Here is a 26,246-nt window from a genome sequence, read left to right as displayed (position 1 = left end):
GTTGTAGATAGTTCATTAAAAGATGAAGTCGTAAGAGTAGTTAGAAAAGGAGATAGAATTATAATCTTTAAGATAATTGTGACGAAAGAAACTATAAACATAATTAGCGTATATGCACCACGAGTAGAATTAGGTGAAGCTTCCAAATCAAGGTTTTGGGGCAGCTTAGATGAAGTGTTACAAAGCATTCCACCAAATGAAATGATTTTAATAAGAGGTAATTTAAATGAGCATATTGGAATGAAAAATAAGGAATATAAGAGGGTATATGGGGTTATGGGTTTGGAATGAGAAATGAGGAAAGGAAAATTATATTAGATTTTGCGATAACATATAGCCTTACATTAGCTAATATATTTTTTAAGAAAAGAGAAGAACACTTAGTCACATTCAAAAGTGGAAATTAAATAAAAAATCATAAATTGACTTTCTTATGGTTAGGAAAAAAGATAGAAAGATTTGTAAAGATTGCAAAGTCATCCTTGGAGAAAGCTTAACTACCCAACATAGGTTAGTAGTGTTCGAGATACGTCTCAAGCATAGTATCAATAGAAAAAATATATATACAACTCCTAAAATCAAGTGGTGGAAGTTAAAGGATGAGAAGTAAAATATATTTAAGGAGAAAGTAGGAGTATAAGCATTAGGTGAAATATATGGTGACTCAAATATGACATGGGATAAAATGGTATCAAAGTTGAAAATAGTAACTAAGAATATACTCGGTGAGTCAAAGGGGCATGCACCACTAAGCAAAGAATCTTAGTAGTAGAATAAGAAAGTACAAGAAAAACGAACAACTTATAAGGAATTATATATTTGTAAGAATGAGGAAAAATTAAAAAAATATACAATAGCTAAGAAAGAGACTAAGAAAGTAATGAATGAAACAAACAATGAAACTTTTAAACGATTATATCAAAAATTGGATACAAAAGAAGGGGAAAGAGACATTTATAGAATAGTTAAAGTGAGAAAAAAAAGATAAAAGATCTAATCTAAATAAAATGTGTTAAAGTTTAATATAATAGGGCACTAGTAAATGATGGAGAAATAAAAGAACGGTGGAAGAGATATTTTTATCAACTTTTTAATAAAGCTTTAGTTGACCAATTTAACTTAGGTAATTTAAGTTAGGTCAAATGAGTATGGAAATTTAATTTTTTATCATAGAATTTAAACTTTAAAAATAGAACAAGATTTAAATGGGATGCACAATGAAATAGTCGTTAGACTAAATGATATTCCGATAGAGGTAGGGGAGTGTCTGGGGAAACAAGGTATTGAATAACTTACAAAATTATATCACATGATATTGAAAACGAAAAAATTGTCTGATTAATGAAGGGTAAGTACTCTAGTTCCCTTGTATAAGAACAAGGGAGACGTACAAAATTGTGCAAACTATAGGGGTATTAAACTAATGAGTTATACTATGAAACTTTAGGGAATAGTAATAGAAAAAAGATTAAAGAAGAAGACCACGGTGACCGAAAATTAATTTGGGTTCATACCTGGAAAGTCGACAATAGAAGTTATACATCTTCCTAGATAATTAATTGAAAATATGGGAGTAAAAATAAGATTTATACATGGTATTCATTAACTTAGAAAAAGTTTATGATAGAGTCCCAAGAGAAATAATATAGACTTCTAAAAAAGAGAGGTGTTAGTATAATATATATTGAACTAATTAAGAATATGTACGAGGATGTAACGACCAAAGTAAAAACTTCAGGTGGAATAACTGAAGCATTTCTAATAAAGATAGGATTACATCAAGGATCAACTGTAAGCCCCTATCTTTTAATACTAATTATAGGCGAACTCACTGCACATATTCAAGACACAGTACCATGTGCATATTATTTGCAGATAATGTTATTTTGGTAGATGAAACACATGAAGGAGTAAATGCTAAACTAGAATCTTGGCGGGAAACACTAGAAGGGAAAGGTTTTAAGCTAAGTAGAATAAAGACAGAATATATAAAATTTAAGTTTAACAATATTAGACATAATGAAATAATTTTTAAGATAGGAAATGACGAGTTGCCCAGAACCAATAGGTTTAAATATTTAGGATCATTTTTGTAAAACAATAAAGGAATTGAGAGATATGTCTTACATTGAATACAAGCAGGATGATTGAAATGGAGAGCGTCGAGTGTTTTATGTGACCGTAAAGTACCTCTTAAACTTATAGAAAAATTCTACAAAATTACAATTAGACCTGTCATGTTATACGGAGCTGAATGTTGGGCTATGACTCGAGCACATGAGCAAAAGATGCGAGTTGCATAGATGGAAATGTTAAAGTGGATGTGTGAACATACGAGGATGAACATAATAAGAAATGAGAGAATTAGAGAAAAAGTCAAAATTATATCTATTGAGAGAAAACTCTGAAATACACGTTTAAGATGATACGAGCATGTACAGATGTACTTAGACAACCAATAAATGTTTCAGTTAAGTGATGTGAAATTATGACAAACACGCATATCAAACGAGGAAGACAAAAAAAAACTTCATTTGTAACAATAAACAAGATAATATTTATTTAAGTATAGATGACGATATAGTAGGAGATAGAACTTAATGACATAAAAAGCTTTATATAGCTACCTCCACCTAATGGGATAACGGTTGGTGGTTGTTGTTGTGAGTTTTGTAGGTGAACATTTTTTTTCCCATTAATTCATGTTCCTGTTAAGTTGGTTTGGCTTCTTGAAGATTTTCACAATTGCGCGTGAACGTATTGCCAAAAATTGTTACTAAAACTGTTCTTGAAACTAGGAGTAGAGTTAGTGCTTTTAAACTGGTCAATATGGTTCCCTTTCCATTGCAAAAGGAGAGTTGTCGAACTAGACCTCCAATTCAGACTCAACTACTTGTAGCACCAGCACCTATAGATATTTTGACTCGTATTGTGCACCAACAACTATAGAGATTTTGTCACCCCGCTATGACACAATGAGAAGGTGGAATATGTCTCGAAGGATGTTCTTATTTGTATCTTTTATCCAACCAAACTAAACCAAGTGTTATAAGTGATACCTTCCATGAGGAAAAAAAACAAACATCTACAATACAATCCATAAGATAAACATTCAAAAAAAGAACATATATAACCAGTTAAAGATCATTAGCATTCAATACAATCCACTAAGGTAAACATTCGAAAAATAACATAACTAAACCTCTTCATCTAAAGAGAAATCCTTTGGCTTTAACACTTACATCAGAAAACGATGAATTTAATTTTCTTTTCTGATAAACCCCATGTCTATTAGTATCTTATAGAAATATGTATAAGAGGTTACATATACAACAGACGACAATCGTAGGGTGAAGAACATAATCTGAACACCAAACCTTCACGTCCTACTAATGTAGCAACTGAAAAACCAGTTGACTATTACATGTGTAGAGTTCAATCTTTCGGCCAACTAACTCTTCCACTAGAGAATTGAAGGTTGTAAACGAACCAAACATTCATGAACAAGTTTGTATTCGATTTGATAAAAGTTAATTTATATTCGTTCAATACACAAGGTCAATAAATGAACAAGTTTGAAAAACTCGTTAAACTGAATGAATAAGTTTGATCACATGTGTGTTCACCTCATTAATATTTATAAATAGAGATTATGAAACCCCCCGGTCCCCGGCATCTAAAGACCGAATCTCAATCTTAGTAAATTAATAATGAATTTTCTTTAATGGTAGTTGACCTAAGAGCGTTGGGCTAATAGATTGCTCACTGCGAGCACTTCCTAATTTACCCAGATAATCAATGAAAAACTTCTATGGAATCGGGTTGATCATCCCCAAGATTAGTCAACGTGAACTAGATACCTAATGTCAATTAAAAATAAAATAATAAATTAATTAAATAAACAGAGATTATGAATTGTTCGTGAATATTATTCACGAATAAAATTTATGAATCATATTCATTAATAAACTTTTATCAATATGATAAAAAAAAAATTAAAAAAAAATAAACAAATAAATTTGTATTATCAAACTCAATAATCAAACAAGCATTCAAACAATGAAATGAGTTTGAATCGAGAGCTCCATAATATCTAAACAAATCAAACTCAAACCAAGCTTAACCAAACTCAAGACAAGTTTGAACCAAGCCCAAGATTTTAAAAAAATCAAATCAAACTTGAACAACCATTTCAACGACTTAATTCATTTTAGACTTAGCTCAATTTGATCCGGTTACCTTATCAAACAAGCTTAAATACCATAAAGTTTGACTCGACTTGGCTTGCTTACCACCCTAAATGCTAAGAGTGAATTCATATTTAATATTTCTATAAAGAAAATAAATTAGAAGTAGAGTGAAGATACAATACCCTGTATATGGAGGCAGGATTGGGAGTTTGATGTGGAATTGAATTACATAAAATTTGAGCTGTTTGGGGTTACAGGCTCATATTTCAAAACAGGGGCAAGAATAAATGTTATCCTTCCTTCTATAGTTGTGAGGTAAATCCATTAGGCAACACTCATCTTGGCTGTTTGCCTTCGCTGGGCTCGAGATACCAACAAATCATAGTCCTGCAAGCCACATAATTCAATCATTAAGATTTAGAAAGTTGGACTTTGTGACTTGTGAATACAAGAGTGGTGAAGTGAAGACTTTCAATGTATATTTAGTAGAGAGAAGTAGAAACTATTAGTTAGACGGATGACCAAGTGAGAACTTAACTAAGAAACTCTACTTTTCTGCTCAGAATTGGAGGAATTAATTTTTGAAGAAAAGAAGTGATCAGGTCCCTTCAATTTGCCTTTCCATCCAATTCTGAAAATGGAAAATTTCTTTACTTCCTACCCTCTATTTTGGTGCTGGGAAGTATGTTGCTCATGGTCTTCAAGTAGCCAAAGGTAACGATTAGAGTAGTCATTCAACTGCCTTAAAATTGTTTTGGCCGTTTTTTCTCATTCAGTTGCGTACATATTTTTTTATAGAGGAAAAGGAAGAGTGAACTTTAAATTTCCTATAAAGTTGCATTACAGATTCACTGGTGGAGACCACTGAGTATGCGGTGAACATTCAGACCCCTCATTTTAGCCATATCGAACAGTCAAACTTGTGTATCGTCCATCCACTATCAGATCTCAAATGATAAGTAGACCAGGTAAGCAGGAAGGCCAGAACTGTAACTGGCAAGAACTACATTCTCCTCTACGAAAGGGAGTAAACATACCTGTACAATAGCCTGTGCGCAAAGCTTCCCTGATAAAACAGCACCCTCCATGGAAGCCAAGTATTTCTGTTTGGTATAGTCACCAGCCAGGTAGAAACCCTCAACTGGAGATCTTTGCAAAGGGCGGCACGGCTCACAACCTGGAATAGTCTTGTAAACAGATCTGCAATAAAATGCAAAGTGAAGCATGTAAATGTAAATTTTTGTTTGCGAAGGACATGTTGTGTTGGAAATTATTTATAATCATCATCACACAAATTAATTGAATTATTTGGGTCGACTATATGAATCTTATTCCTTGCTCGAGCTCTATGCCTAGTAACATTTAAATTAATTAGATTGTTTTCATTATATTGACCAATATTTTATTTGAGATGTATTTTCTTTGAAATCTCAGATAAAGAAAATGTTAAAAACTATAGAATATTGAGCCTTCTACGCTGGAAGTCTAAACCAAAATTGCATGCTTGAAAGACTAAACCAAATTGTATTGTTGTGACTCAAAACCAAATTGTTTTGGTTTTCATCGAGTTGGATTGAATTATGTAGTGGCTAACTAAGTTAGCATGAGTTAAATTGTCAAGTACATGCATTTGATATAATAGTCTATTTAAAGTAGGAAGAACCAAATTGTTTTTGGACCTCCTTTGTCATGACTATATAAGTCAAGTTGTAGCATGAAAAAATATATTGAGAGAAAAAGTTACATTTCTTCCTTAGCAATACTCATCTAAATTGTTACACTCCTCTTCTATCCCCAAATATCATATCTTCTCCCTCTTCAATTGGTATCAAAGCAAGGTGAGACTCCAGAAAAATGGCATCCAGAAATGTTGCTACTCCATTTTGGCATACTTTCAACAAAGAAGATTATGATTATTGGAGTAGCAGATTTGAAGTTTGATTGAAAGCATTCGACTTATGGATATAGTCGATAAAGGATTTATTGAGTCTGAAGATGAAGAAGCCTTGAGTGATGTTGAAAAGAAAGTTTTGGTGGATAATCGGAAGGGCACTCATGCTCTCAATCAGATCAATCTCGCAATAGACAAAGGTGTGTATGAGAAAAGCCACAAAGCAACAACATCAAAGCAAGCTTGGGAAATTCTACAAAATGCTTATAAAGGCGATGAACAAGTGAAGCATGTTCAACTTCAAATTTTGAGAGCAGAATTTGAAAACTTGGAGATGAAAGAAAATGATAATGTTGTCGAGTATTTTACAAAAATTGATTCTATAGTGAATCAAATGGCTTCGAATGGTGAAGCTTTGGATGATCTAAGAACAAAAGGTACTTCATTCTCTTCCTGAAAAATATCTTAGTCTTGTTTACTATTATTGAATAGATAAGAAATTTGAAAAGCATGACTTTGGAGGATCTACAAGGCATTCTAAAAGCCCATGAAATGAAGATTAATTTATTATTTCTCCAATCATAACAATCTGATCAAGCTCTTAAATCAAGTTTCTATTAGATGTCATGGGTCATCCTATCGAGGCAGCGGCAAAAATTTCAGAGGGCACGATGATTCAAGCTCTCGCGGAAGAGGAAAAAAGAATCAACAATACCATCAAAATGACATCAATGAAAATCAAAGTTTCAAGTTTCAGAGAGGTAGCGGAGATGGTGATTATTAAAGAGGTCGAGGACGTGGTTATATTGAATGTAGCTATTGTCAAAAACCAAGACATAAAGCTATAGATTGCTGGCATAAAAAAACATATGATAAGAAAAATGGTTGCATCAAATGTAACCACTGCCACAAGCCTGGGCATAAAGCTACAGATTGTTGATTTAAGAAGATGACAAGCAAACTGAAAGTGGCCTTATTCATCAAAGTAAAAATGAAGAAACTTTGTTGCTTGCATCCAATGGCAATAAAGTTGATGAAATGTGGTACCTAGACAGTGAGGCTAGCAAACACATAACAGGTAATAAAAAATTATTTTCCAGTTTATCTAAAATTGATCACGGTGAAGTGATGATTGGTGATGCTAGTACTCACAAAATTGAAGCAATTGGTGAGATTTGTTTTAAAACTAAGTTTGGAAATATTGAGAAAATGTCTAAAGTTTATTTTGTTCTGGTTTAAAAAGCAACTTGCTTAGTACTGGTCATCTTATGAAGAAAGGGTATGATTTGCATATGCATCATAATGCTTGCACTATATCAAAAGGCAATCAGGTTATTGCAAAGATTGGTGTGACCTCTAACAACTTATTTCCTCTCAAACTTGAAACTACAAATTTATCTTGTTTTGTTGCCGTTGATAAAAAGGTTTCAAAGCTATGGCATGATAGGTTTGGACACTTGAATTAGAAGTTTAAAGTTGTTATCAACAAAAGAGATGGTTAGAGGATTGCCAAAGATCGACCAAGTTGAAGAAGTTTGTGAAGCATGCCAACTTGGAAAGCAACACAGAGATCCATTCCCACAACAAGGAACTTGGACAGCAAAAAGCCCATTGGAGATTGTTCATTCTGACTTTTGTGGAAATATGCCCACAGAATCACTTGGTGGGAGTAAATTCTTCATGACTTTTATTGATGACTTCACAAGGAAAGTATGGATTAAATTTCTCAAAAAAAAAGTCACAAGCATTTCAAGCTTTTAAGAATTTTAAAGTTGAAGTTGAGAATTATACATGGCTTTGTATCAAAACTTTATGAATTGATCGTGGTGAGGAATAAATAAAGCTGAGAAATATTTTAGAGAAAATGGTATAAGGCATGAGTTAACAGCTCGTTTTACACCACGACAAAATGGTGTAAGTGAAACAAAAAACAGAACTATTGTTGAAAGTATGAGATGCATGCTCAAAATGAAAATTTTACCAAATGAATTTTGGCCAAAAGTTTTTTCTTGTGTAGGTTATCTTATTAATCGTTCTCCAACAAAAAAAAAAACTTGAAAGATTGCACACCACATGAGGCATGGTATGGAAGAAAATCTGACATTCAACATTTAAAGGTATTTGGGAGCGTTGCTTATTCACTCATTCCACAAGAAAACAGAAACCAGTTTGATGACAAATCTAAAAAGTGCATTTTCGTTGGGTACAGTGAAAGAAACAAAGCCTACAAGCTATATAATCCAAGGACCAAAAAGGTTGTGATAAGCCATGATGTTCGTTTTGATGAAGATGCAAGTTTTGAAGATCCAAAAGGCAAAGCAAATGAGATCCACATTCCTTCAATTAGTGAACAAGAATCGGAAGAAGACAATTCTTCTCATTCACCAAGAAATTCACCAAGTCATTCAACAAGTCCTCTAAGAAAAATGCAAAGTGTGCAGGAACTCTTAGATTCAATCGAACCTACTGAATATGATGATTCTATATTCTTTGCTTTCTTTGAAAGAGCAGAACCAATTTCCTTTGATGATGCAAATAAGGAAGAAGTATGGAAAAAGCCATGAAAGAGGAGATGGCTGCCATTGAAAAAAATGAAACTTGGGCGCTCACTTATCTTCCTCATAAAAAATCTATTGATGTTAAATGGGTATACAAGATAAAAATGAATACAGATTGCTCTATCAACAAGCATAAAGCAAGACTTATAGCAAAAGGATACAAGCAAAAACGAGAAGATTTACAGAAGTATTTGCTGATGTCAAGTTGTCATTCCTAAATGGTGTTCTTCAAGAAAAAGTCTATCATGAACAACCTCCTGATTTTATTAAAAAGGGAGAAGAAGATAAATTCTACAAGTTGAAAAAGGCTTTGTATGGACTAAAGCAATCACCAAGGGCTTGGTATAGTTGCATCAATTATTATTTTGAGAAGAATGATTTTCTAAAATGCCCATTAGAGCACATACTCTCTATACCAAATCCAATCCATTTGGAGGTTTTATATTTGTAAGTCTTTATGTTGATGATCTTATTTTTACCGGTAATGATTTGAAGATGCTAGATAATTTCAAATGCTCAATGAAAAAAGAATTTAAGATGACTGATTTGGGAGAGTTACACCATTTTTTGGAATTGAAGTTCTAAGATCCAAGCATGGAATTTTCATCACTCGAGAGTTATGCAAAAGAAATTTTGAAAAAAAAATCAGAATTGAGAATGTTAATCCTGTTTCAACTCCTTGTGTTGTAGGATTAAAGTTGAGCAAGCATGATGAAGGGAAATTAATTAATCCAACTATGTTTCGAAGTTTGGTTGCGAACTTAATGTATTCAACTGCTACAAGGCCAGATATTGCATATGTTGTAAGTTTGGTGAGTAGGTTTACGGAGAAACCATTCTCTAATCACTGGGAGACGGTAAAAAGAATCCTTACATAGGTGAAAGGAGCTCTTGATTATGGCATCTTCTATCAAGCAAGTGTACCAGTTAATCTTATTGGTTATACTAACAGTGACTTAGCAAGAAGTATCGATGATATCAAAAGCGCCTCAAGTTATGTTTTTGATCTTGGAAGTGGTATAGCATGGTGTTCAAAGAAATGGTCTACTATTGCACTTTCTATTACAGAAGCATAATCCATTACTGCTTCTTTTACAGGATATCATTTACTTTAGTTGCATGGAATTTTAGAGAATCTCAGGCATGATCAAGAAGGTCCAAACAACCTTGTTTTGTGATAACAACTCAACAATTTCAATTTCAAAGGATCTTGTTCTTCATTAAAAAACAAAGCATATTCGAAGTCGATATCATTTCTTAAGAGAGTTTGTGAATGAAGATACTGTTCATGTTGAATATTGCAGGACCAATGAACAAAAGGTTGATATCTTCACTAAACCACTTGGAGGACTTACTTTAACAAAAATTGCAGCAAGCTTAGGAATGAAGAGCAAATTTGGTTTACGGGAGTCATTGTTGGAAGTCTAAACCAAAATTGCATGCTTGGAAGACTAAACCAAATTGTATTGTTGGAACTCAAAACCAAATTGTTTTGGTCTTCATCAAGTCAAGTTGGATTGAATTGTGTAATGGCTAATTAAGTTAGCATGATGAGTTAAATTGTCAAGTACATGCATTTGATAAAATAGTGCATTTAATGTAGGAAGAACCAAATTGTTTTTGGACTTCCTTGATCATGGTTATATAAGTCAAGTTGTAGCATGAAAAAATATATTGAGAGAAAAAGTTACATTTCTTCCTTAGCTATATTCCTCCTCTAAATTGTTACACTCCTCTTCTATCCCCAAATATCATATCTTCTCCCCCTTCATTCTATACCACTCAAGTATATCCAATAAATTCAATAATATGTACTTGCCCATGCTTGGTAACCTCTTGTGACTTGTCTACCTGAAAAAGACTAACAGTTTATATGCTAGGTTTACGCCCATATTAAATCTGAAAGTTATTTCCAACATGGTAATAAGAGTTTAACATGTCATATCTTCCTAGTGTTTTACTTTCTAGTATCTTTCAATTTTTGTTTGAAATAATTTCCTCGCATTTCATCTTGTATTTTATGATTACTCAAAATTTCCAAACTATGGAAAGCATAATTAATTACTAGAAAAATATGCTTTAGCTCTATAGCTCACCTTGGTGTCTTTACGACATGATACTTCAGGATCTTAGCTTTACTCTGATCTGCAGCAATTTCATCAGGAAATAGCTTGGAAAGTTCTTTCATTGTGGCGTCAATTATCTCTTGGTCAGTGCATGAGATCCATTCTTCGGCAGGAGCGAAAACTAATTCTAGCATGGAATGATTGGGGTCATAGTATTCCTGTATGAATAATAAGTTAATGATGTAAACAAAATAATTTTTTATATTGTAAACTGATTGTAGAAAAGTTCTTGAGCCAGGATATGCAAATCAGAAGTACATTCTTCAAGCGAAAAGTATCAAAAATTGAAAACATAGTACAATACTTATCCGACCCTCTATACCACCCGTACGTCAAATTGTATCACAATCTCAAAAAGAACAGATGCACGATTCACATCATGCACTGTGTTTGTCCCAACTATGTTCTATGCTAAAAGTAGAAGCATGAGTGATTGTCTATTAGAAAATCTATATTATCCTGAGACAAGACAAATAGTACAAAGATTCAGAACTATTGCTAGGTGTCTTTCAGTTTGCAATGCTTAACAATTAGATTCCTCTTTTCTACTTTGTAAAGAGTACCCTAATCATCAAAGTTGTGACCAAATACTCAAGGTAAAAGGCAGGGAAATTGCAAATGTAACTTCTATTACACTGGGACAAGCTAGCTCAGTAGTCAGTTCGTATGTTCAGATGTTTAAATGACGACCAAGGAAAGTTGCATATCAACTATTTTAGTGCATGAATAAAACAATTAATATAACAATTAAGCTAAATCTGTGAGTCTTATTCTAGTTACCATCACACTGTTACCTTGCATGTGACTGACATGTCTGCATAAACACTCAAAAGTGGACTCCTGGAAGGAAAATGTTGAGGATAATATAAGACAAGAAACAAGGAAGTGATTACACAAAACTTGCATGTCCAAACTTTTCAAAAAAAGGGTTTGCAAAAGAGTTCAAAAGATAGAGAAGAAAGAAGAGAGCTTTAAGTTCATGACATCTAAAATTTAAAAGGAAATTGCGACAGTTAATATACTTACGAGATAAAAATAGTGGAGGTACATGTTCAAATGCTTTATATGGAGTTGTGAGCAAAACACATTATAGACCCAGTTCTTGTGCAACACACGAGGAAACTATTTTGAACAGTTGGTCACACACTCCAATATTTTAATTTCATCCCAAGTGGTGCACAACTATTTGTGACCCAGTGGATGCTGGTAAATTAGTGTATCAAACTAGCACAATTTCTAATTCAAGAAAATTTATAGAAAGTAAGCAGTGTTCTCTCTTCAGTAGTAGTAGCTTTAGGATTGTTGATTGTTATGAGTCAATAGTAGTAGCTTTAGGATTGTTGATTGTTATGAGTCGAGAAATCATCATTTCAATCCACTGACAAGCAACTATACAAAATGTTAAGGCTTATTTGTTGTGGAAGATGGTCGGTCCTTAAGCAACAACAAAGAAAATAAAAAATCATAATTTATAAACTTTTGTCCAAGCAATGTTTGTGGGCACCTGCTGAACAAAAGATGGTCGTAGGTGTTCAGTTTTCTGTCAAACCTGAAAAAAATAAATAAAAGAAACATTAGAGAGCTCTCAATAAATGCAAAGAAGCAAAAAATAAGTAATCATTTAAATTAAATCTAATATTGTAAAAATGTCAAAGAATCAATGGTTCTATTTGACATGAATGTATAAGATTATATACAAACACAATCATTATAAAACATTGAGCTCCTACAACTGATGACTAACCAGATGTGGACATTGATTACCGGGACCCCCACCAACTTCTCCAGCTTCTTGAAGTAGGATATTCCCTTCCACTCGTTAGGCAAAAGGAGCTTCAAAATATCAACTGATAAACAAGTATTATCCAATGTTCCAACATATGCAAGCAAATCGATAATGGGAAAACTGCAGAGTATCACTAATCAAGGAAAAAGAGGCAAGCTACATTATACCGGGTGTGGCAATGACATAAACATCTCCACTAATTATTTCCCCACTAGTAAGCAACAAATGCTTCACAGTTCCATCAGGATCTAGCTCAATTTTCTGAATTCGTGAATTAAGTAGAACTTCACCACCCAATGACAAAACATGTTCGACAATTGGCATGCATAATCTTTCAGGAGGATTACCATCTAAGAAAGCCATCTTCGAGCCATGCTTTTCCTGGAAATTCAAAACACACGGCTTTTTAATCACAATTTCTAATGGCATAAAAATATTTAGGATTCTATTAGACTAGGATTCTTTTTTGTTGAGATAAACATCTAACTATGCATCTAAGTAATGCATTAAAGATTTCAGGACAGAATTAAGATTTAGAATGAAAGGATGCTACAATCCTACAGGTACAAGAAAATTAAGTAAATTCAACTTAAACTTTGTAATGGCCTTATTACAAAAAAGAAGATTCTACTGAGATCACATGAAAAGAAAAAGGCATACCTGAAGAAAACGGTTCAAGGCAATTAGAATACATTGCATGGAGAGCTCATCAGGGTCTATAAAGTTGAGCGCTTTTGACATAGCAATGAAAACTTCGTCATTGACTCGATCTGGCACACCCTAAAATAACCACATAAATACATTTTATAAGCATGAGTACCATGGAAGAAAGCAAAGACTAACTTGTCATACTCGGGGTGATTGCGATAATTCTTCAGACTGACAAAAAACACTGAAAAGAAAAGCAAAGAGCAACACTTCAAGCAAATCTGTCTAATTTCTAAAGTAATTATGTGGAAGAAAACACAGTTTATTTGGAGATCCTATAACATATACATAACAGAAGAGATACCTATCTTGTACCTGATGAATTTTTATCATGCACATTCTTGCAGGAAGTATGCCAACAAATCACATGGGTGGGTCATGAGTCCATCAAATTGTATTCAGTTTTATTAAAGAGTACACAATATTCTTTCAAGTTTCAGCAGGTCATCATTGTTTATTAATTCATTTGGCCACATAATTCTTCAAGAAATGTCCCAATAATCTACCTGAACACATGATAGGCACACTGACAACTAGCAAGACATCATTTCAACATTCTAAAGCCTTGATTGCAATTTTAAATTTTGATCTACACATCTATTGTTCTAAAAAAATTTCAATCATATGAAAAGGTAAAACTAACATCCATAATTTGCAGTGAGGACAAGGAGTAACACTTGCTATATACAAACTAAGTGGAAGTATAACCTGCTTCTTCATCCATTCTGTAACAGACAAACCATCTTGAGCCTCAACATAAGCTTGCCCACCTAGAATTGCTGGCAAAAGCCCAATAGCAAAGCGTACTTTCTCAGGCCAAGTCAGCATTTCATTATTTCTCAAAATTGCAAATATTCCTGCCAATACGATACAATCATTGTCAACCCGCTAATGGATGGAGAATTTTTATGTAAATTATACAATCTAATTTGTAATAACAATGTCAAATCATAAATCACAAATAGGGTGACATTTTTTTAATTTTTTTTATCAAATTTAGAATAACTGACCATTCAATCAATTCTTTACATGGTATCAGTTTATCAGAGCACTGGTCGTGAATCCTAGCTCAAATCATATTATTCTCATGGAATATGTCTTGTCTAATTAATTGTTCATCATGGACCTGTTTGTGAATGTTCTACGCTCTCTTGAAATTCAATACACTAAGCTTACACATAAAGGGATACAAAACCAAAATAAGTGTGGTATCCATTATTCTGTTCCACAGCTTAATCATATGGGATATTAAAACAAAATAGTGATTCCGCTATTCTGATCAAACGGAAAACAAATAAGAACAAAACATGTTTTTAGTTCCATTTTTTATTATGTATTAAGAAATAACAATTCATCTTAAAAATCCCAGTTAAGAATTTCAGAACCCCAGTTAACAATCAGTCCCATTAAGTTTTTGGCAATTGCAAAATGAATAGGAAATCATCATATTATTTCATTTGGTAAATAGTTAAAAAAAATTATAATTGTTTCATTCTGAACATATGATAAACTGCAATATAGTCGTTGGGCCTGAATACCTACTACTCGACCAAGCAATGTAGTAATACCGAACTGAATGAAACTAGCACATACTATTAGGATGAATCAAGAAATTCAAGTAGGCACAATGGAAAATTTTCAATGCGCCGATACCAAATTTTACATGGAAAAACATTTGCAAAAGAAAGGTAAAATACAACAGGAAGAAGAATCCACTAATCACCAAATTCTCACAAATTGAATGGTCATGCCCCTTGGCCTTCTTTCATCCTTACACAGGTTTTCCTCCTTGACAATTCTAGAAAAAACACCAGTGGGAGCTGCTACATTAACACTACTGTACTGGAAAATTTGCTGACCTATTTTAAGCTCATAGTGAGCCAATTGGCTCAGCCCAATGCAAAACACTAATTGACCCTAGTCATCTCTAGTGAAAAACATCATGGACCTACAATGCATATTGGTTTTCTCTAGTTATGGTGAAAAACAACACATGCTTCCAATTACCGTGACATTGCATGGATCTGCAATGTGAAGTACAGGCCCACTTGAGCAGGAGAAATGATGCTACCCAATATTAATAAATGTTCAATTCTATTCAGTTTATGACATTCTATAGGACTGTCTCCGTGCTCTAAAAGAGTTGTAGGCTTATACTAAATTAATAAAATAATGGATGCAATACTTGTACTATAGAGTTTCAGCTCCACAGTCTAAAAGGGGGTGTGCTATTACTAATATTAAATTGACGAGATAATAAATGCAACATTTATGTTTTAAAGCATTCACTCTGTGCTCAAGAATGGCCCTTGGGTCTTTTCAAGCATTTGTAGGATTCAGCTATTTTACATAAGATATCTGTTTCACTATATGAATTACAAGTCGTTCATGTTAGTGCTGCGAAAGTGGTTTGGATCGCTAGAAAAGAGGGGTGAATAGCGTACCTGTAAATTAAAAACGATCTTTTCTCTTGCTGACAACTTAGCAAGGACACACATACATTAAATAAAGAAATAACACATAAAAGAAAGAGAGACAATGATTATTTGGTTTGCAACCCTCGAGTTGCTAGTCCAAGAACTATGAAAGCTCCTTCCACTATCTTCTCTTCGAAAACAACTCGGAGGTGGAGAAACCTCTTACAACGATTAAGCACGAAAGCAATGAAATAAAACTGAACAAAAATGAAAACAAGTATGTTGTACTAAACTTCGAGGTTCAGTCCTCCTTTTATATTCATCACCTTCGATCTGACCGTTTGTTGACGTAGCACCTTCCGGGTGCCTAAAAGCAGTCCGAGCGCTTGGACTCACTGAACTCGATCCACTTGGCAACGGTCCGCTTAATGGCTCTGGATGACTTTGGGCATTCTGGGGGCCTAGAAGCCTGTTGAAGTGGACGCCATCCTGATCCATTTCAGCAATGGCCCTACTGGCATGGCCACAACTTCGGGGGATGATCCGGATGCCTGGAATGGTCAACTTGAGGAGTTGATCATTTTCTTCTCTAGTCGTCCCAACTTATTTTCATTCTTCTCGAGCAGTCTTCCTCCCGGCTTCTCGTCTCTCCGATGCACCCTTGCTTCGTTCACGCTCCACTAGAGTACTCTTCTGCAGCTCCTCGTACCTCGGATGCACCAAGTCCGTCGATTCTTTTCCCATGCCTCTCTCTTGCCTACGTCTTTTGTAGTCTCCGATGCTTCTTAGCCATCGGGTATCTGTATGTCCTACCAAGTCCATGCACACTTAAACATACAAATCAAAATACAACATACAAATCAAAATACAACAAGACCTTGTTTGAACTTATTTGATAATACATCAAAACACAACTAGGGGTTCTAACCTTCTCCCCCTTTTTGATGTTTGTCAAATTAAGTTTAAATTAGGGTAAATCACAATAACATAAGAACAATTGCAAATAATTTTAACATTGCAAATAATTATAACTCTCCCTCCATTTATTCTTAATTTCCATTGCTCCCCCTTTTGACAAAACCAAAAAAATTGGGGTTCAAGAATAATAAGACAAACATGTCGGAATTAAAAAAAAATCTGAAATATTTATCAAGTGTAAAATTCATTATTTTCTATCACATAAAATTAATTTTTAATGAAAATTCTTTTTCTTTAATTTTCTAATTTTAAAATACAATCTTTTCTAAAAATATTTTTAGCAAAATTTCTAAGCATCCAGAAATCATGAAATTTTACCTACTACTAGAAAACATGTTGTACCTTTACATAAAAATATTTTGCATAAATTTTGAAGAGAATATTAAGAAAATAAAACATTTAATTTCATACATGCATATCGAGTCAACCATTTGTTAAAGAAAATTCTTTCTATGGTTGACTATTTTTGAATTTTTATAAATGGTCAAAATAGATTTAAGCGCCCAAAATAAATTCATGCCTACTTGATTTGTCAAATTTGTGGAATAAAGCATTTTGGGTTTTTTCTGATTTGGCCTCTAGGGTATCTAAAATTACATTTTAGTCCTCCATACCCTATTTCTTGTTAGCTAAATTTTATTCTTTAGTTCTTTAACATGATAGTTAGATTATTTGAACCAATGGAAAATTTTCTAATGCAAATTTCTATGTTCCTTCAATTTTGCATTTTCATCCTTAACTTTTTCAAATTCTTTCTTAGAGCATGAATTTTCTAATCTTTTTTCTAATTCAATTTTTACCATTTTCAATCCTATATGCTTAGTCCTTAGTTCGCATAATGAACTAGGAAGCATTTTTATTGCATCTTAAAGTTGATCAGAGGGTAGATTACGTACCTCACTTACCATTTCGGATTCGTTGGTTAGGCTCCCCCTACACTATTGCTTTCTTCGGATGAGTTGTACCTTTCATCCTGATGAGTCACCATCATTGCAAGCCCCGCTATTTGTTCTAACTCCAAATCTTCTGAGGAGTTGTCCCATGCTACTTTTAGATTTTTGTATTTGAAGTGTAGGCTTCTTGTCCTTGCCCTTTTCTTTTTTCTTGAGTTTTGGGCAATTGTCCTTAATTTGATCTTCCTCATCACAATTGAAGCACCTTACCTTCCTTTTCTGCTTTCTTATTAACAATCTTGAAGCCCGTTTCTTATCAAACTTGTTAGATTAAAAAAATTTCTTCATCATCCTTACCAGATAAGCTTCTTCATCTCCGTCCAAAAATGTGTCTAATTCCGACTCGCTCTTCTTTGCTTTTAGAGTTATGTTGTAGTTCGTCGTTTTCTATTTCTTTCATACCTGCACAACTAGATTCGTGTAATTCCATAGTTCAAAAAAAATTCTTCTAAACTACTTACCCCTAGATTTTTTGCAATATAATAGGAGTCTACTATCGAAACTCATTCTTGAGTTCTTAGAAATGCATTGAGTGTAGATTTGAGCATGTCTCAGTTCTCCGAGGTTGCTGAGGAGGTTGAGGATCTCTTTCAACTTCCCATGTAATTGTGCAACCTATCATTTATGAGATGCATCTCTAGATCGACTGTGGGTCATTCATCCTTATATATGATACATTTGTATTGGATGGATTAAAATATATGAAATTTAAGTTTATCAATATTAGATGTAATGAAACAATTATTAAGATAGGAGATGACAAGTTGTTTGGAACTAAGAGCTTTAAGTATTTAAGATCATTTTTGTAAAACGATGAAAGGATTAAGAGAGATGTCTTACATAGAATATAAGCAGAATGGTTGAAATGGAGGACGTCGAATGTTTTATGTGATCAAAAAGTACCTCTAAAACTTAAAAGAAAGTTCTACAAAATGGCGGTTAGACCTGCTATGTTATATGACACTACTGTTGGGATATGACTCAAGTATATGAGCAGAAGATAGCGTTGTAGAGATGAGGATGTTAAGGTGGATATATAGACATACGAGGATGGATAGAATAAGAAATAAGTGCATTAGAGAGAAAGTCGGAGTTGTATTTATTGAGGGATAGAACCCAATGGCGTAGAACGATCCATATATTGTTGTTGTTGTATTTATATTGGGTGGATTAAAGGTCATTCACCTTAGGTATATACAATATATCTTGATAGGGTGGATTGCAAATCGCTCACCCTATATATTCATATATTTATGATGCACTTCGTTTTGAATGAATTGTGGGTTGTTGGTGCAATCAACCTCAGAGTTTATACCAATGTCTGGTCAGATTTGACCAAGGGTTATCCAAACAAAACCTGATGTTTGGAAGTGAAGTCTAGTCACATCAAGGTTGACCAGATGGCTAGCAAGGGCAAATCTAGTCAGGTCAAGCATGACCGGATGACTAGAAAAGGAAAGACCTAGCAAGTTAGTGAGAACTGGATGTTAGGCAAAAGTTTAATCAGGTCAACGATGATTGGATGACTAGCAATGGAAGACCTAGCATGTTATTAAGGATCAGATGTTAAGCAAAAGTCCAAACAAGTCAAGGTGACTGGAAGCTTGGCAAAGGGAAATCCTGAGGGAGTGAACCCTAGGTGGTTAAAGTCTTGAAGGAGTGAACTCCAAGCAAAAAGTAAGCCTAGTAGATCAGGTAGACTTAAAGGATTAGGCTAGGATGTTTGTTTGTATTTGTATACTTGGCTTGCATAAACCTGGAATTGTAAGCAAAACTAGGGAGTAAACAGACACAAACTAGATTGATTATAACCTGGACTGCTCGGGTGCCTTGAACAGATCCAACGCCTGGAGCCCCGGACAGGTCTGAATGACTGGAAAGGTCCGAATGATTGCCCGGACTAGGATATGATCGAGTCGGATAAGCTGCGACGTAATAAGGTCGAGTCCAATCGCCCAGGCTGGTCCAAGTGCCCGGAGAAGTCCTTATAAGCAGACTTGACCAACGCATTCATATACAACAATTCTCTACTACTCATACTTGGTGTGCTCGAAAGAAAAGCTATGACGCAAAACTCTGCGATAGGGGAAGCTCTAGGAGGGGTGCGTTGTGCTTAAGGTTACTGAATTAACCACAACATTGTGTTTGTTTTTATTTACAAGTTATACTTTATTTTATATCTTCTTTGTGCTTGTAAATCAAAACCGTAAGACGCATTTCTCTGCCTTCAGAAGAGTTTCGAAAAGGAGACTGATGTGCTTAGATTATATATGTTTTTAGACATTGTTTGACGCATATTTACTCGTATTTCATGAGTATAATCTATGTTATTTGCACTCTATTCCATTACTATGTCATACTTCCACTCTTTTTATTCAGAGATCTGCTCTTTGCTTGTTTTTATTTTTATTGATAGGATGCAAATTGGAGCGAAAATGGAGTTGAAAGGCGCACTGAAGCAACTTCGGAAGATCAACAACCAGAGTCGTGCCCCCTGGCACGGTAGTGTGCCTCCCCCACAGAGTTGCACACGGGCAGGCCTTGCCCTGGGGGCACAGTCGTTGCCCCCCCCCCCCCCCCCCCAACGAAGACAGCGACGGTAGGGTCATGCCAACCCAGCACAATTGTGCCCCTATTCCCGACCCGAGAGCAACACGACAGGGCCGTGCTAAGAGGCACGATCATGCCTAGTTTCCAGCAGGGAGCACGGTCGGGCCGTGCTAAGAGGCACGGCCATGCCTCCCCATTCCAGAGAAGAACACAGCTCAGTCGTGCCCCTAAGGCACGGTCATGCCGCATTCTCACTGACTGCACGCTCAGGTCGTGCCATATGGCACGGCCGTGTGCACGAAGGGCAGGGGGTGTGCCCCTGCTATAAAAGGGGAACTTCTCACCTTTTTTACCTATCTTTGACTTGGGGCTCCACCCTCATTCCTTCCTTGGGGAAGGGTTTTACCTCTAGGGAAAACCCTAGAGGCTTCATCTTCGCCAATCCGTTCTCCTCCGGAGCAAGGAAGCACTTCGACGACATTGACAACGCAACGTAAAGCATCTCTTCTCCTCTATCTTCCATTTTGGGTTGTAAGAATGTTTTATTTTGTATCTTTGATTTGTAAATCCTTTGCTATGGAGTAGATCTCAAATTCTTAGGATGTATGGAGTAATTATGATGTGTTGTTGATGCATGAACTATGTATTTGCTTATTTCCTTATTCAATGAAGTGTTCATGACTTATTCTATTTGTATTGTGCCTTGTACATGTTTGACGAAATGTGTATGTGGTGAATACATGTAGATGTGAGGGATTTGCCTCTATGTTAAGGTTGACTAGACTGGATAACTGGGGGATCCTTAGTGACAAAGGATGCCCTTAGTGACAAAGGGCATCAATATTACCCCGCTTTCTGGAGGCCTTGATACAGGGACCAATACTTTGCCAGAGAGGCTAATTAGAATTTTAGGAGTTTTTCTCCAAATTAATGTTAGGAAGCGTCTTGTCTAATCTAGGGATTGTGTGACCAAAAGCCTAAGGGTATCCCTTTAACCAGACTTTTTAGGTTACCTCTTCTACTTAATATCATTAATCTATCGTTAGGAAGTACATTAGATAACTCTAGCGACTATATAACCGGGGGCCCAAGGGTATCCCTTTAACCGAACTTTCTAGAGTTACTTATTCGCTTAATACGTTAGAACTGGTGTTAACTCTACGGTGTGACCTGCGTAGGGTTGTGTCGAACTTTAGTTAGGATCCCTACATGAGTGTAAGCATGAGTCATGTAGATGAACAATTCATAGAGACATTAACTAACATCACAATGAAATTGAAATCCTAGAATCACCCCCAAAACAACATTCACCTTCACTCACTTACGCTCCCTCTCTCTCTTTACTCTTTCTTTCCTTCTCTCTCTTCTCTCACTCTCTCAAGCGTTCGTGAACCACCTTTCGATTGTCTAGATAATTCTCCGTGCGAAATTAACTAGTGTTTAATCAACATTCCCTGAATCTATATTTGTTTATTATTTGACGACAAAACCGTGCACTTGCAATTACACATCAAGTTTTTGGTGTCGTTGCCGAAGACTATTTTTTATTAACATTAGTTGATTAGCATATAAGCTATTCTAGACATTTTTCTTTTTGTTTTTAATTTTTTCTTTTTTTAATCAATACAAAAAGTGGTTGGGTGCCTTAATTATTTCATATCTCTTATATCCATGTGCTATATTATGATTATTTCATGTATTTGTTGATTCTATTGCTATTGTTTAAGGTGAAACCAGAAATTTTTCTTTAGGCGGATACATATTCTTGGCAACCTAGAGGCTTCAATGCAACTTATAATTTGGATATTGAGTAAATTTTGAACATCTACAGAGGTTGTGGTAGTCTAATCCACCCAACTACCATATGCCACCTCTTTTGAAAAGATGCTAGTCCTCCCACTGAACAAACTAATGACATCTGTAAGGTTTGCGGTAGCTCATCTCATTCAGCTGCTTTGTGTTACTTCTTCCAAAAAGCTGTTAGCTCTCCTACGGAACTTCAAAATTTATTTCAACCTGAATATCAAGACATGTATGATTCAATTCCTAGTACTTCAAGCTATGACTAAAGGGATCATCAAATTTAGAATTTTCAACCTCAGGACACTTTTGAGCAAAATGAGCAATTACAACCATAGCAACATATCTTTGACCCACCTCAACACTACCATCAAGATTGGATAGATCAAAATTTTGATTATAACTGCATACAAAGTGTTAAGCAATTTTGTCAAGCAAATCAAAGTCCATCAGAATTTCAAGATGATTCACTATTAGACGAACCACATCAATTGTCCCAGTCAGACGAAGACCACATTTCAAGAATTGAAAGAGCTCATAGTGCAACATGGGATCTTGTTTCTTTGATCCCTACAGCTTGATGCATCAAGTCATTATTTGGAGATACAGTCAAATCATGTGTTAGAGGGGATGGAATGTAAAGTTTTGATGGCTATTGTGTACATGATTCTACAGTTTTACATGGTGATTATATAAGCGATGATTCTCCAGATATTGATAGGACTATTAATGCATGTTCAACTAATCTTGTCATTGTTCTTATCGGAACTCCTGATAATTCATGCTTGATTGATGATGGGATTATAGATGAGGCAGATGATAATATTAGTGTGCAGCCCTCCAAGTGAGAAGTGGGGGATAACTGGACCAAACTTGAACACTCACACTTTTGCCTATGCCTCTATTTCTTCTGAACAAGCCTCAACATCAACTGTAACAATTGCACTCTTGGCCTGGATACTTCAATTGCACCTTCTCCAACCTCCAAAGGAATCTTCAAGGAGGAGAAGAAGGAAAGAGTGATTCCTCACGATGAAAGCTCCCTCCACATTATGGGCCATTAGAAAGAAAATTCGAAGATATCTTACTCCGGCAAGATCATGATTTAAATGAGCCTAATAAGGACTCGAGCTAATGACCTAAAACAAACGCTTCTGAGGAGGCAACCCAAGATCTTTCTTAACTTCAAGTCTGGAGATGTATTGGGTTTAGTTTAGTTTTTTCATATTTCTTTTTACCTAATAAAATTTTTCCTAGTTGTATCATACATCGTGTCATAATTGTTAATTCCTTAATGCCCGTTTGTTTTAGATTTCATATGATTTATTATTGGCTTATGGTGTTAGTATGTCTAGTGATCTATCTTTTTCTATCAATAATAGCATGAAGTGAGCAATATTTCTACTATAAGAGTTTGAGTGTTGCCTTGTTTTATGATCTCCCCACACTTTGCCTAGTGTTGATGATAGATAATAATCATGATTTAAGAACTAGACTAGTACTTGCGTTTCTAAGGTGACCTTTCAATTACATTTTGGTTACTAGATGATCTCGGATCATGGCGACTCACTTGGAAAAATCAAAATCCCTACATTTTCATTTATATACTTGCATTTGTATTAGTGCTACACTTTTAAAGCACCAAAAAAAATAATCATTTGAATAGGGGATATAAAACAGTTATCGTGAGTGGAAACTAACAATTTATCCCTTTGAGACCGAGTTAGATTACTAGGGAAATAAATGTTATGTTTCTCTTAATTCCGAGTAATCCTTTGAGATCTTGTGTAGTATGAGAGGGAAGAATCATACGTGTGACAGGTGAGTGTCTATTGCCAGAAGCATAAGGAACACGATTAGATAACGACTTAACTAGGCTTAGAGCTTGACACTTGAAAAAATTTAGGTCACTATTGCACTGAGCACAGAGAACTAATCCTTAGGTCGTACACGGACAACTTTTGTATCTTGCTCACTAATGAAATCATTTGATAAGATTAGATTGATTCGCTAAAGACTACGATGCACTATTTAGCCACCTAAGTCTATATTGCAAGTTTTTGCTTAAGGACAAGTAAAGGTTTAAGTCTGGGGGTGATAGCAGGCGAGTCGGATAAGCTGCGACGTAATAAGGCCAAGTTCAAGCGCCCAGGCTGGTCCAGGTGCCCGGAGAAGTCTTTATAAGCAAACTCGATCAACGCACTCATATACAACAATCCTCTACTACTCATACTTTATGTGCTCGAAAGAAAAGCTATGATGCAAAGCTCTGCGACCGATGAAGCTTTAAGAGTAGTGTGTTGCGCTCAAGACTTCCGGATTGACCGCAACATTATGTTTGTTTTTATTTACAAGTCATGCTTTATTTTATATCTTCTTTGTGCTTGTAAATCAAAACCGTAAGACATATTTCTCCGCCATCAGAAGAGTTTTGGAAAGGAGACCACTAGTGGACAGGCACCTTCCATATTTAGGCTTTGGACATATTGATCCTGGGGTTAAGAACCAGGTAAATCCCGCGAGTCTTTATTATATTCCAATGCTAATATGATAGATCAAACGAACAATGAAATGAAGAAAAGAAAGGATCGATATTCACCCCCCCCCCCCCCCCCCTTTCGGCTCTCACTGGTTCTACAATTGATATCAAGACCTGAGGGCTCTTGATTGGACTAACCCCGAAGGGAGCAAGGAGACCACAAATTAAGAGGGAGCAAAGGTATAATTTAAATATGTATTTCAAATTCTATATTATTTGTTTAACTGCAAAGAGAGGGCACTACAACAAATAAGTGTCATATTCATAAGATTCGAAAGAACCGAGAGCACATCACGTGCTTCAAGTGCCAGAGATTTAGACATTACAAGAACAACTGCCTAGAAAAGAAGACGAAATAATAGTCCCCGGAAATTAAGGGTTGCAAAAAAGATTAGTATGTTTAATTACAAAAATGGCCCAAGTATCTTGCACAATAAACTAATTTTTTCTTATAATAATTTAGATTTGCATTATAACATTAATTTGAAAGATTTAATTAATTCTAATAAATTAAAATTAATTAAAAATATAGATTTGGAAAAATTAAATATAATTAAAAATTCGAAATTAAATAATCATTTAATTAATAAAAATATTAAGTTGAAAAAAATCAATTAATACAAATAAATTGAAATTAATTAAAAATATTAAATTGAAATTTAAATATTAAGATAAATTCAAATATACATCTTAAATATTCAGAAATAATTAATAATAAAATTAATCATGAAAATAACTACATGATTATAATGTTGGTAAAAAAATTCCTTAATCCAAATTTAATTTGGATAAATCAAATGTAATTATTACAAATTTAATTAATAAATCAAATGAAGATAATTCTAAATCAAAAACTAACCAAGAGAAAATTAATTTAAATAATAATCAAGATAAATCTAAACATTCAAATTCAAATCTTAAACATTTAAATAATTCAAAATTAAATAATAAATTATTTATTTAAAATAATTTTAAAAATAATTGGATCAATTTTAATCTAAAAAATTTAAATGCTGAAAATCTAAAATTAAATCTTAAAAATTCATAAAATAAAACTTCAAATTTTAACAAAGTAAATTCTCATCTTTAAAGTAATTTTAAAAATTTAAACAATAATTATCTGAACAAAACAAATTCAAAAGATCAAATTTTAAATGAGAAAAATTGTAATCCAAATCTTAAACATTCCAAAGAACATCTGAAATTTTCAAAATTAAATCTTAAACATTCAGAAAATAAATATACAAATTTTAATAATAAAAATTCAAATTTAAATGTATACAAATTTGAAATTAAATTTTAAAATTCATTATAATAAAGTCCCTTTAATTATGAAACAATGATTAATTCTAAAAACTGAAAAATAAATTAAAAAATTCAAAATTAAATACCAAAATTCAAGAAAAAAATCTACAAATCTTAATAAGTTAAAACTAAACTAAAAACCCTGAAATTAAATGTTAAGACTAATTATCATCAAGTTTCATTTAATTATGAAATAAAAATTTACTCAAATTTAAATTCAAAAATTAAATCCAAAACTTTTAGAAATTCAAAAATACATAATTAGAAAAATAAATTAATATTTCAAAAAATAAAATATCAAACCCAAATAAAGAAATTAAAAGTTATAAACCAAGTTATAATCTGAGTACATTATAATTATGAAACTAATTAATAAAATTATACCCTAATTCAACAATAAATCTAATAAAATAAAAATGTGTCAAAGTGGGTTGCCACATTCACG

General features: G+C 34.1%; 1 protein-coding gene across 2 annotated transcripts in view; it reads right to left on the bottom strand.

Moving 5' to 3' along the window:
• Window positions 1-4,304: 4,304 nt before the first annotated feature.
• The window catches only part of LOC122046833 (15-cis-phytoene desaturase, chloroplastic/chromoplastic-like), a 37,174-nt gene continuing 15,232 nt past the window's right edge, over window positions 4,305-26,246 (bottom strand). For both annotated transcript variants that reach the window (XM_042607735.1, XM_042607736.1), the window contains exons 7-15: window positions 13,968-14,116; window positions 13,212-13,331; window positions 12,719-12,932; window positions 12,510-12,612; window positions 12,270-12,314; window positions 11,560-11,605; window positions 10,736-10,923; window positions 5,228-5,390; window positions 4,305-4,577 (exon numbers count right to left, since the gene is read on the bottom strand). In XM_042607735.1, coding sequence (XP_042463669.1) covers window positions 4,515-4,577; window positions 5,228-5,390; window positions 10,736-10,923; window positions 11,560-11,605; window positions 12,270-12,314; window positions 12,510-12,612; window positions 12,719-12,932; window positions 13,212-13,331; window positions 13,968-14,116 — 1,091 coding nt within the window. In that variant the 3' untranslated portion in view covers window positions 4,305-4,514. The remainder of the gene's footprint in view (window positions 4,578-5,227; window positions 5,391-10,735; window positions 10,924-11,559; window positions 11,606-12,269; window positions 12,315-12,509; window positions 12,613-12,718; window positions 12,933-13,211; window positions 13,332-13,967; window positions 14,117-26,246) is intronic.

The sequence above is a fragment of the Zingiber officinale genome, chromosome 2B (assembly GCF_018446385.1).
Source record: "Zingiber officinale cultivar Zhangliang chromosome 2B, Zo_v1.1, whole genome shotgun sequence".
NCBI classification, from domain to species: Eukaryota; Viridiplantae; Streptophyta; class Magnoliopsida; order Zingiberales; family Zingiberaceae; genus Zingiber; species Zingiber officinale.
The sequence above is the reverse complement of the archived record's forward strand: the minus strand, read 5'-3'. Positions and strand labels throughout refer to the sequence as shown.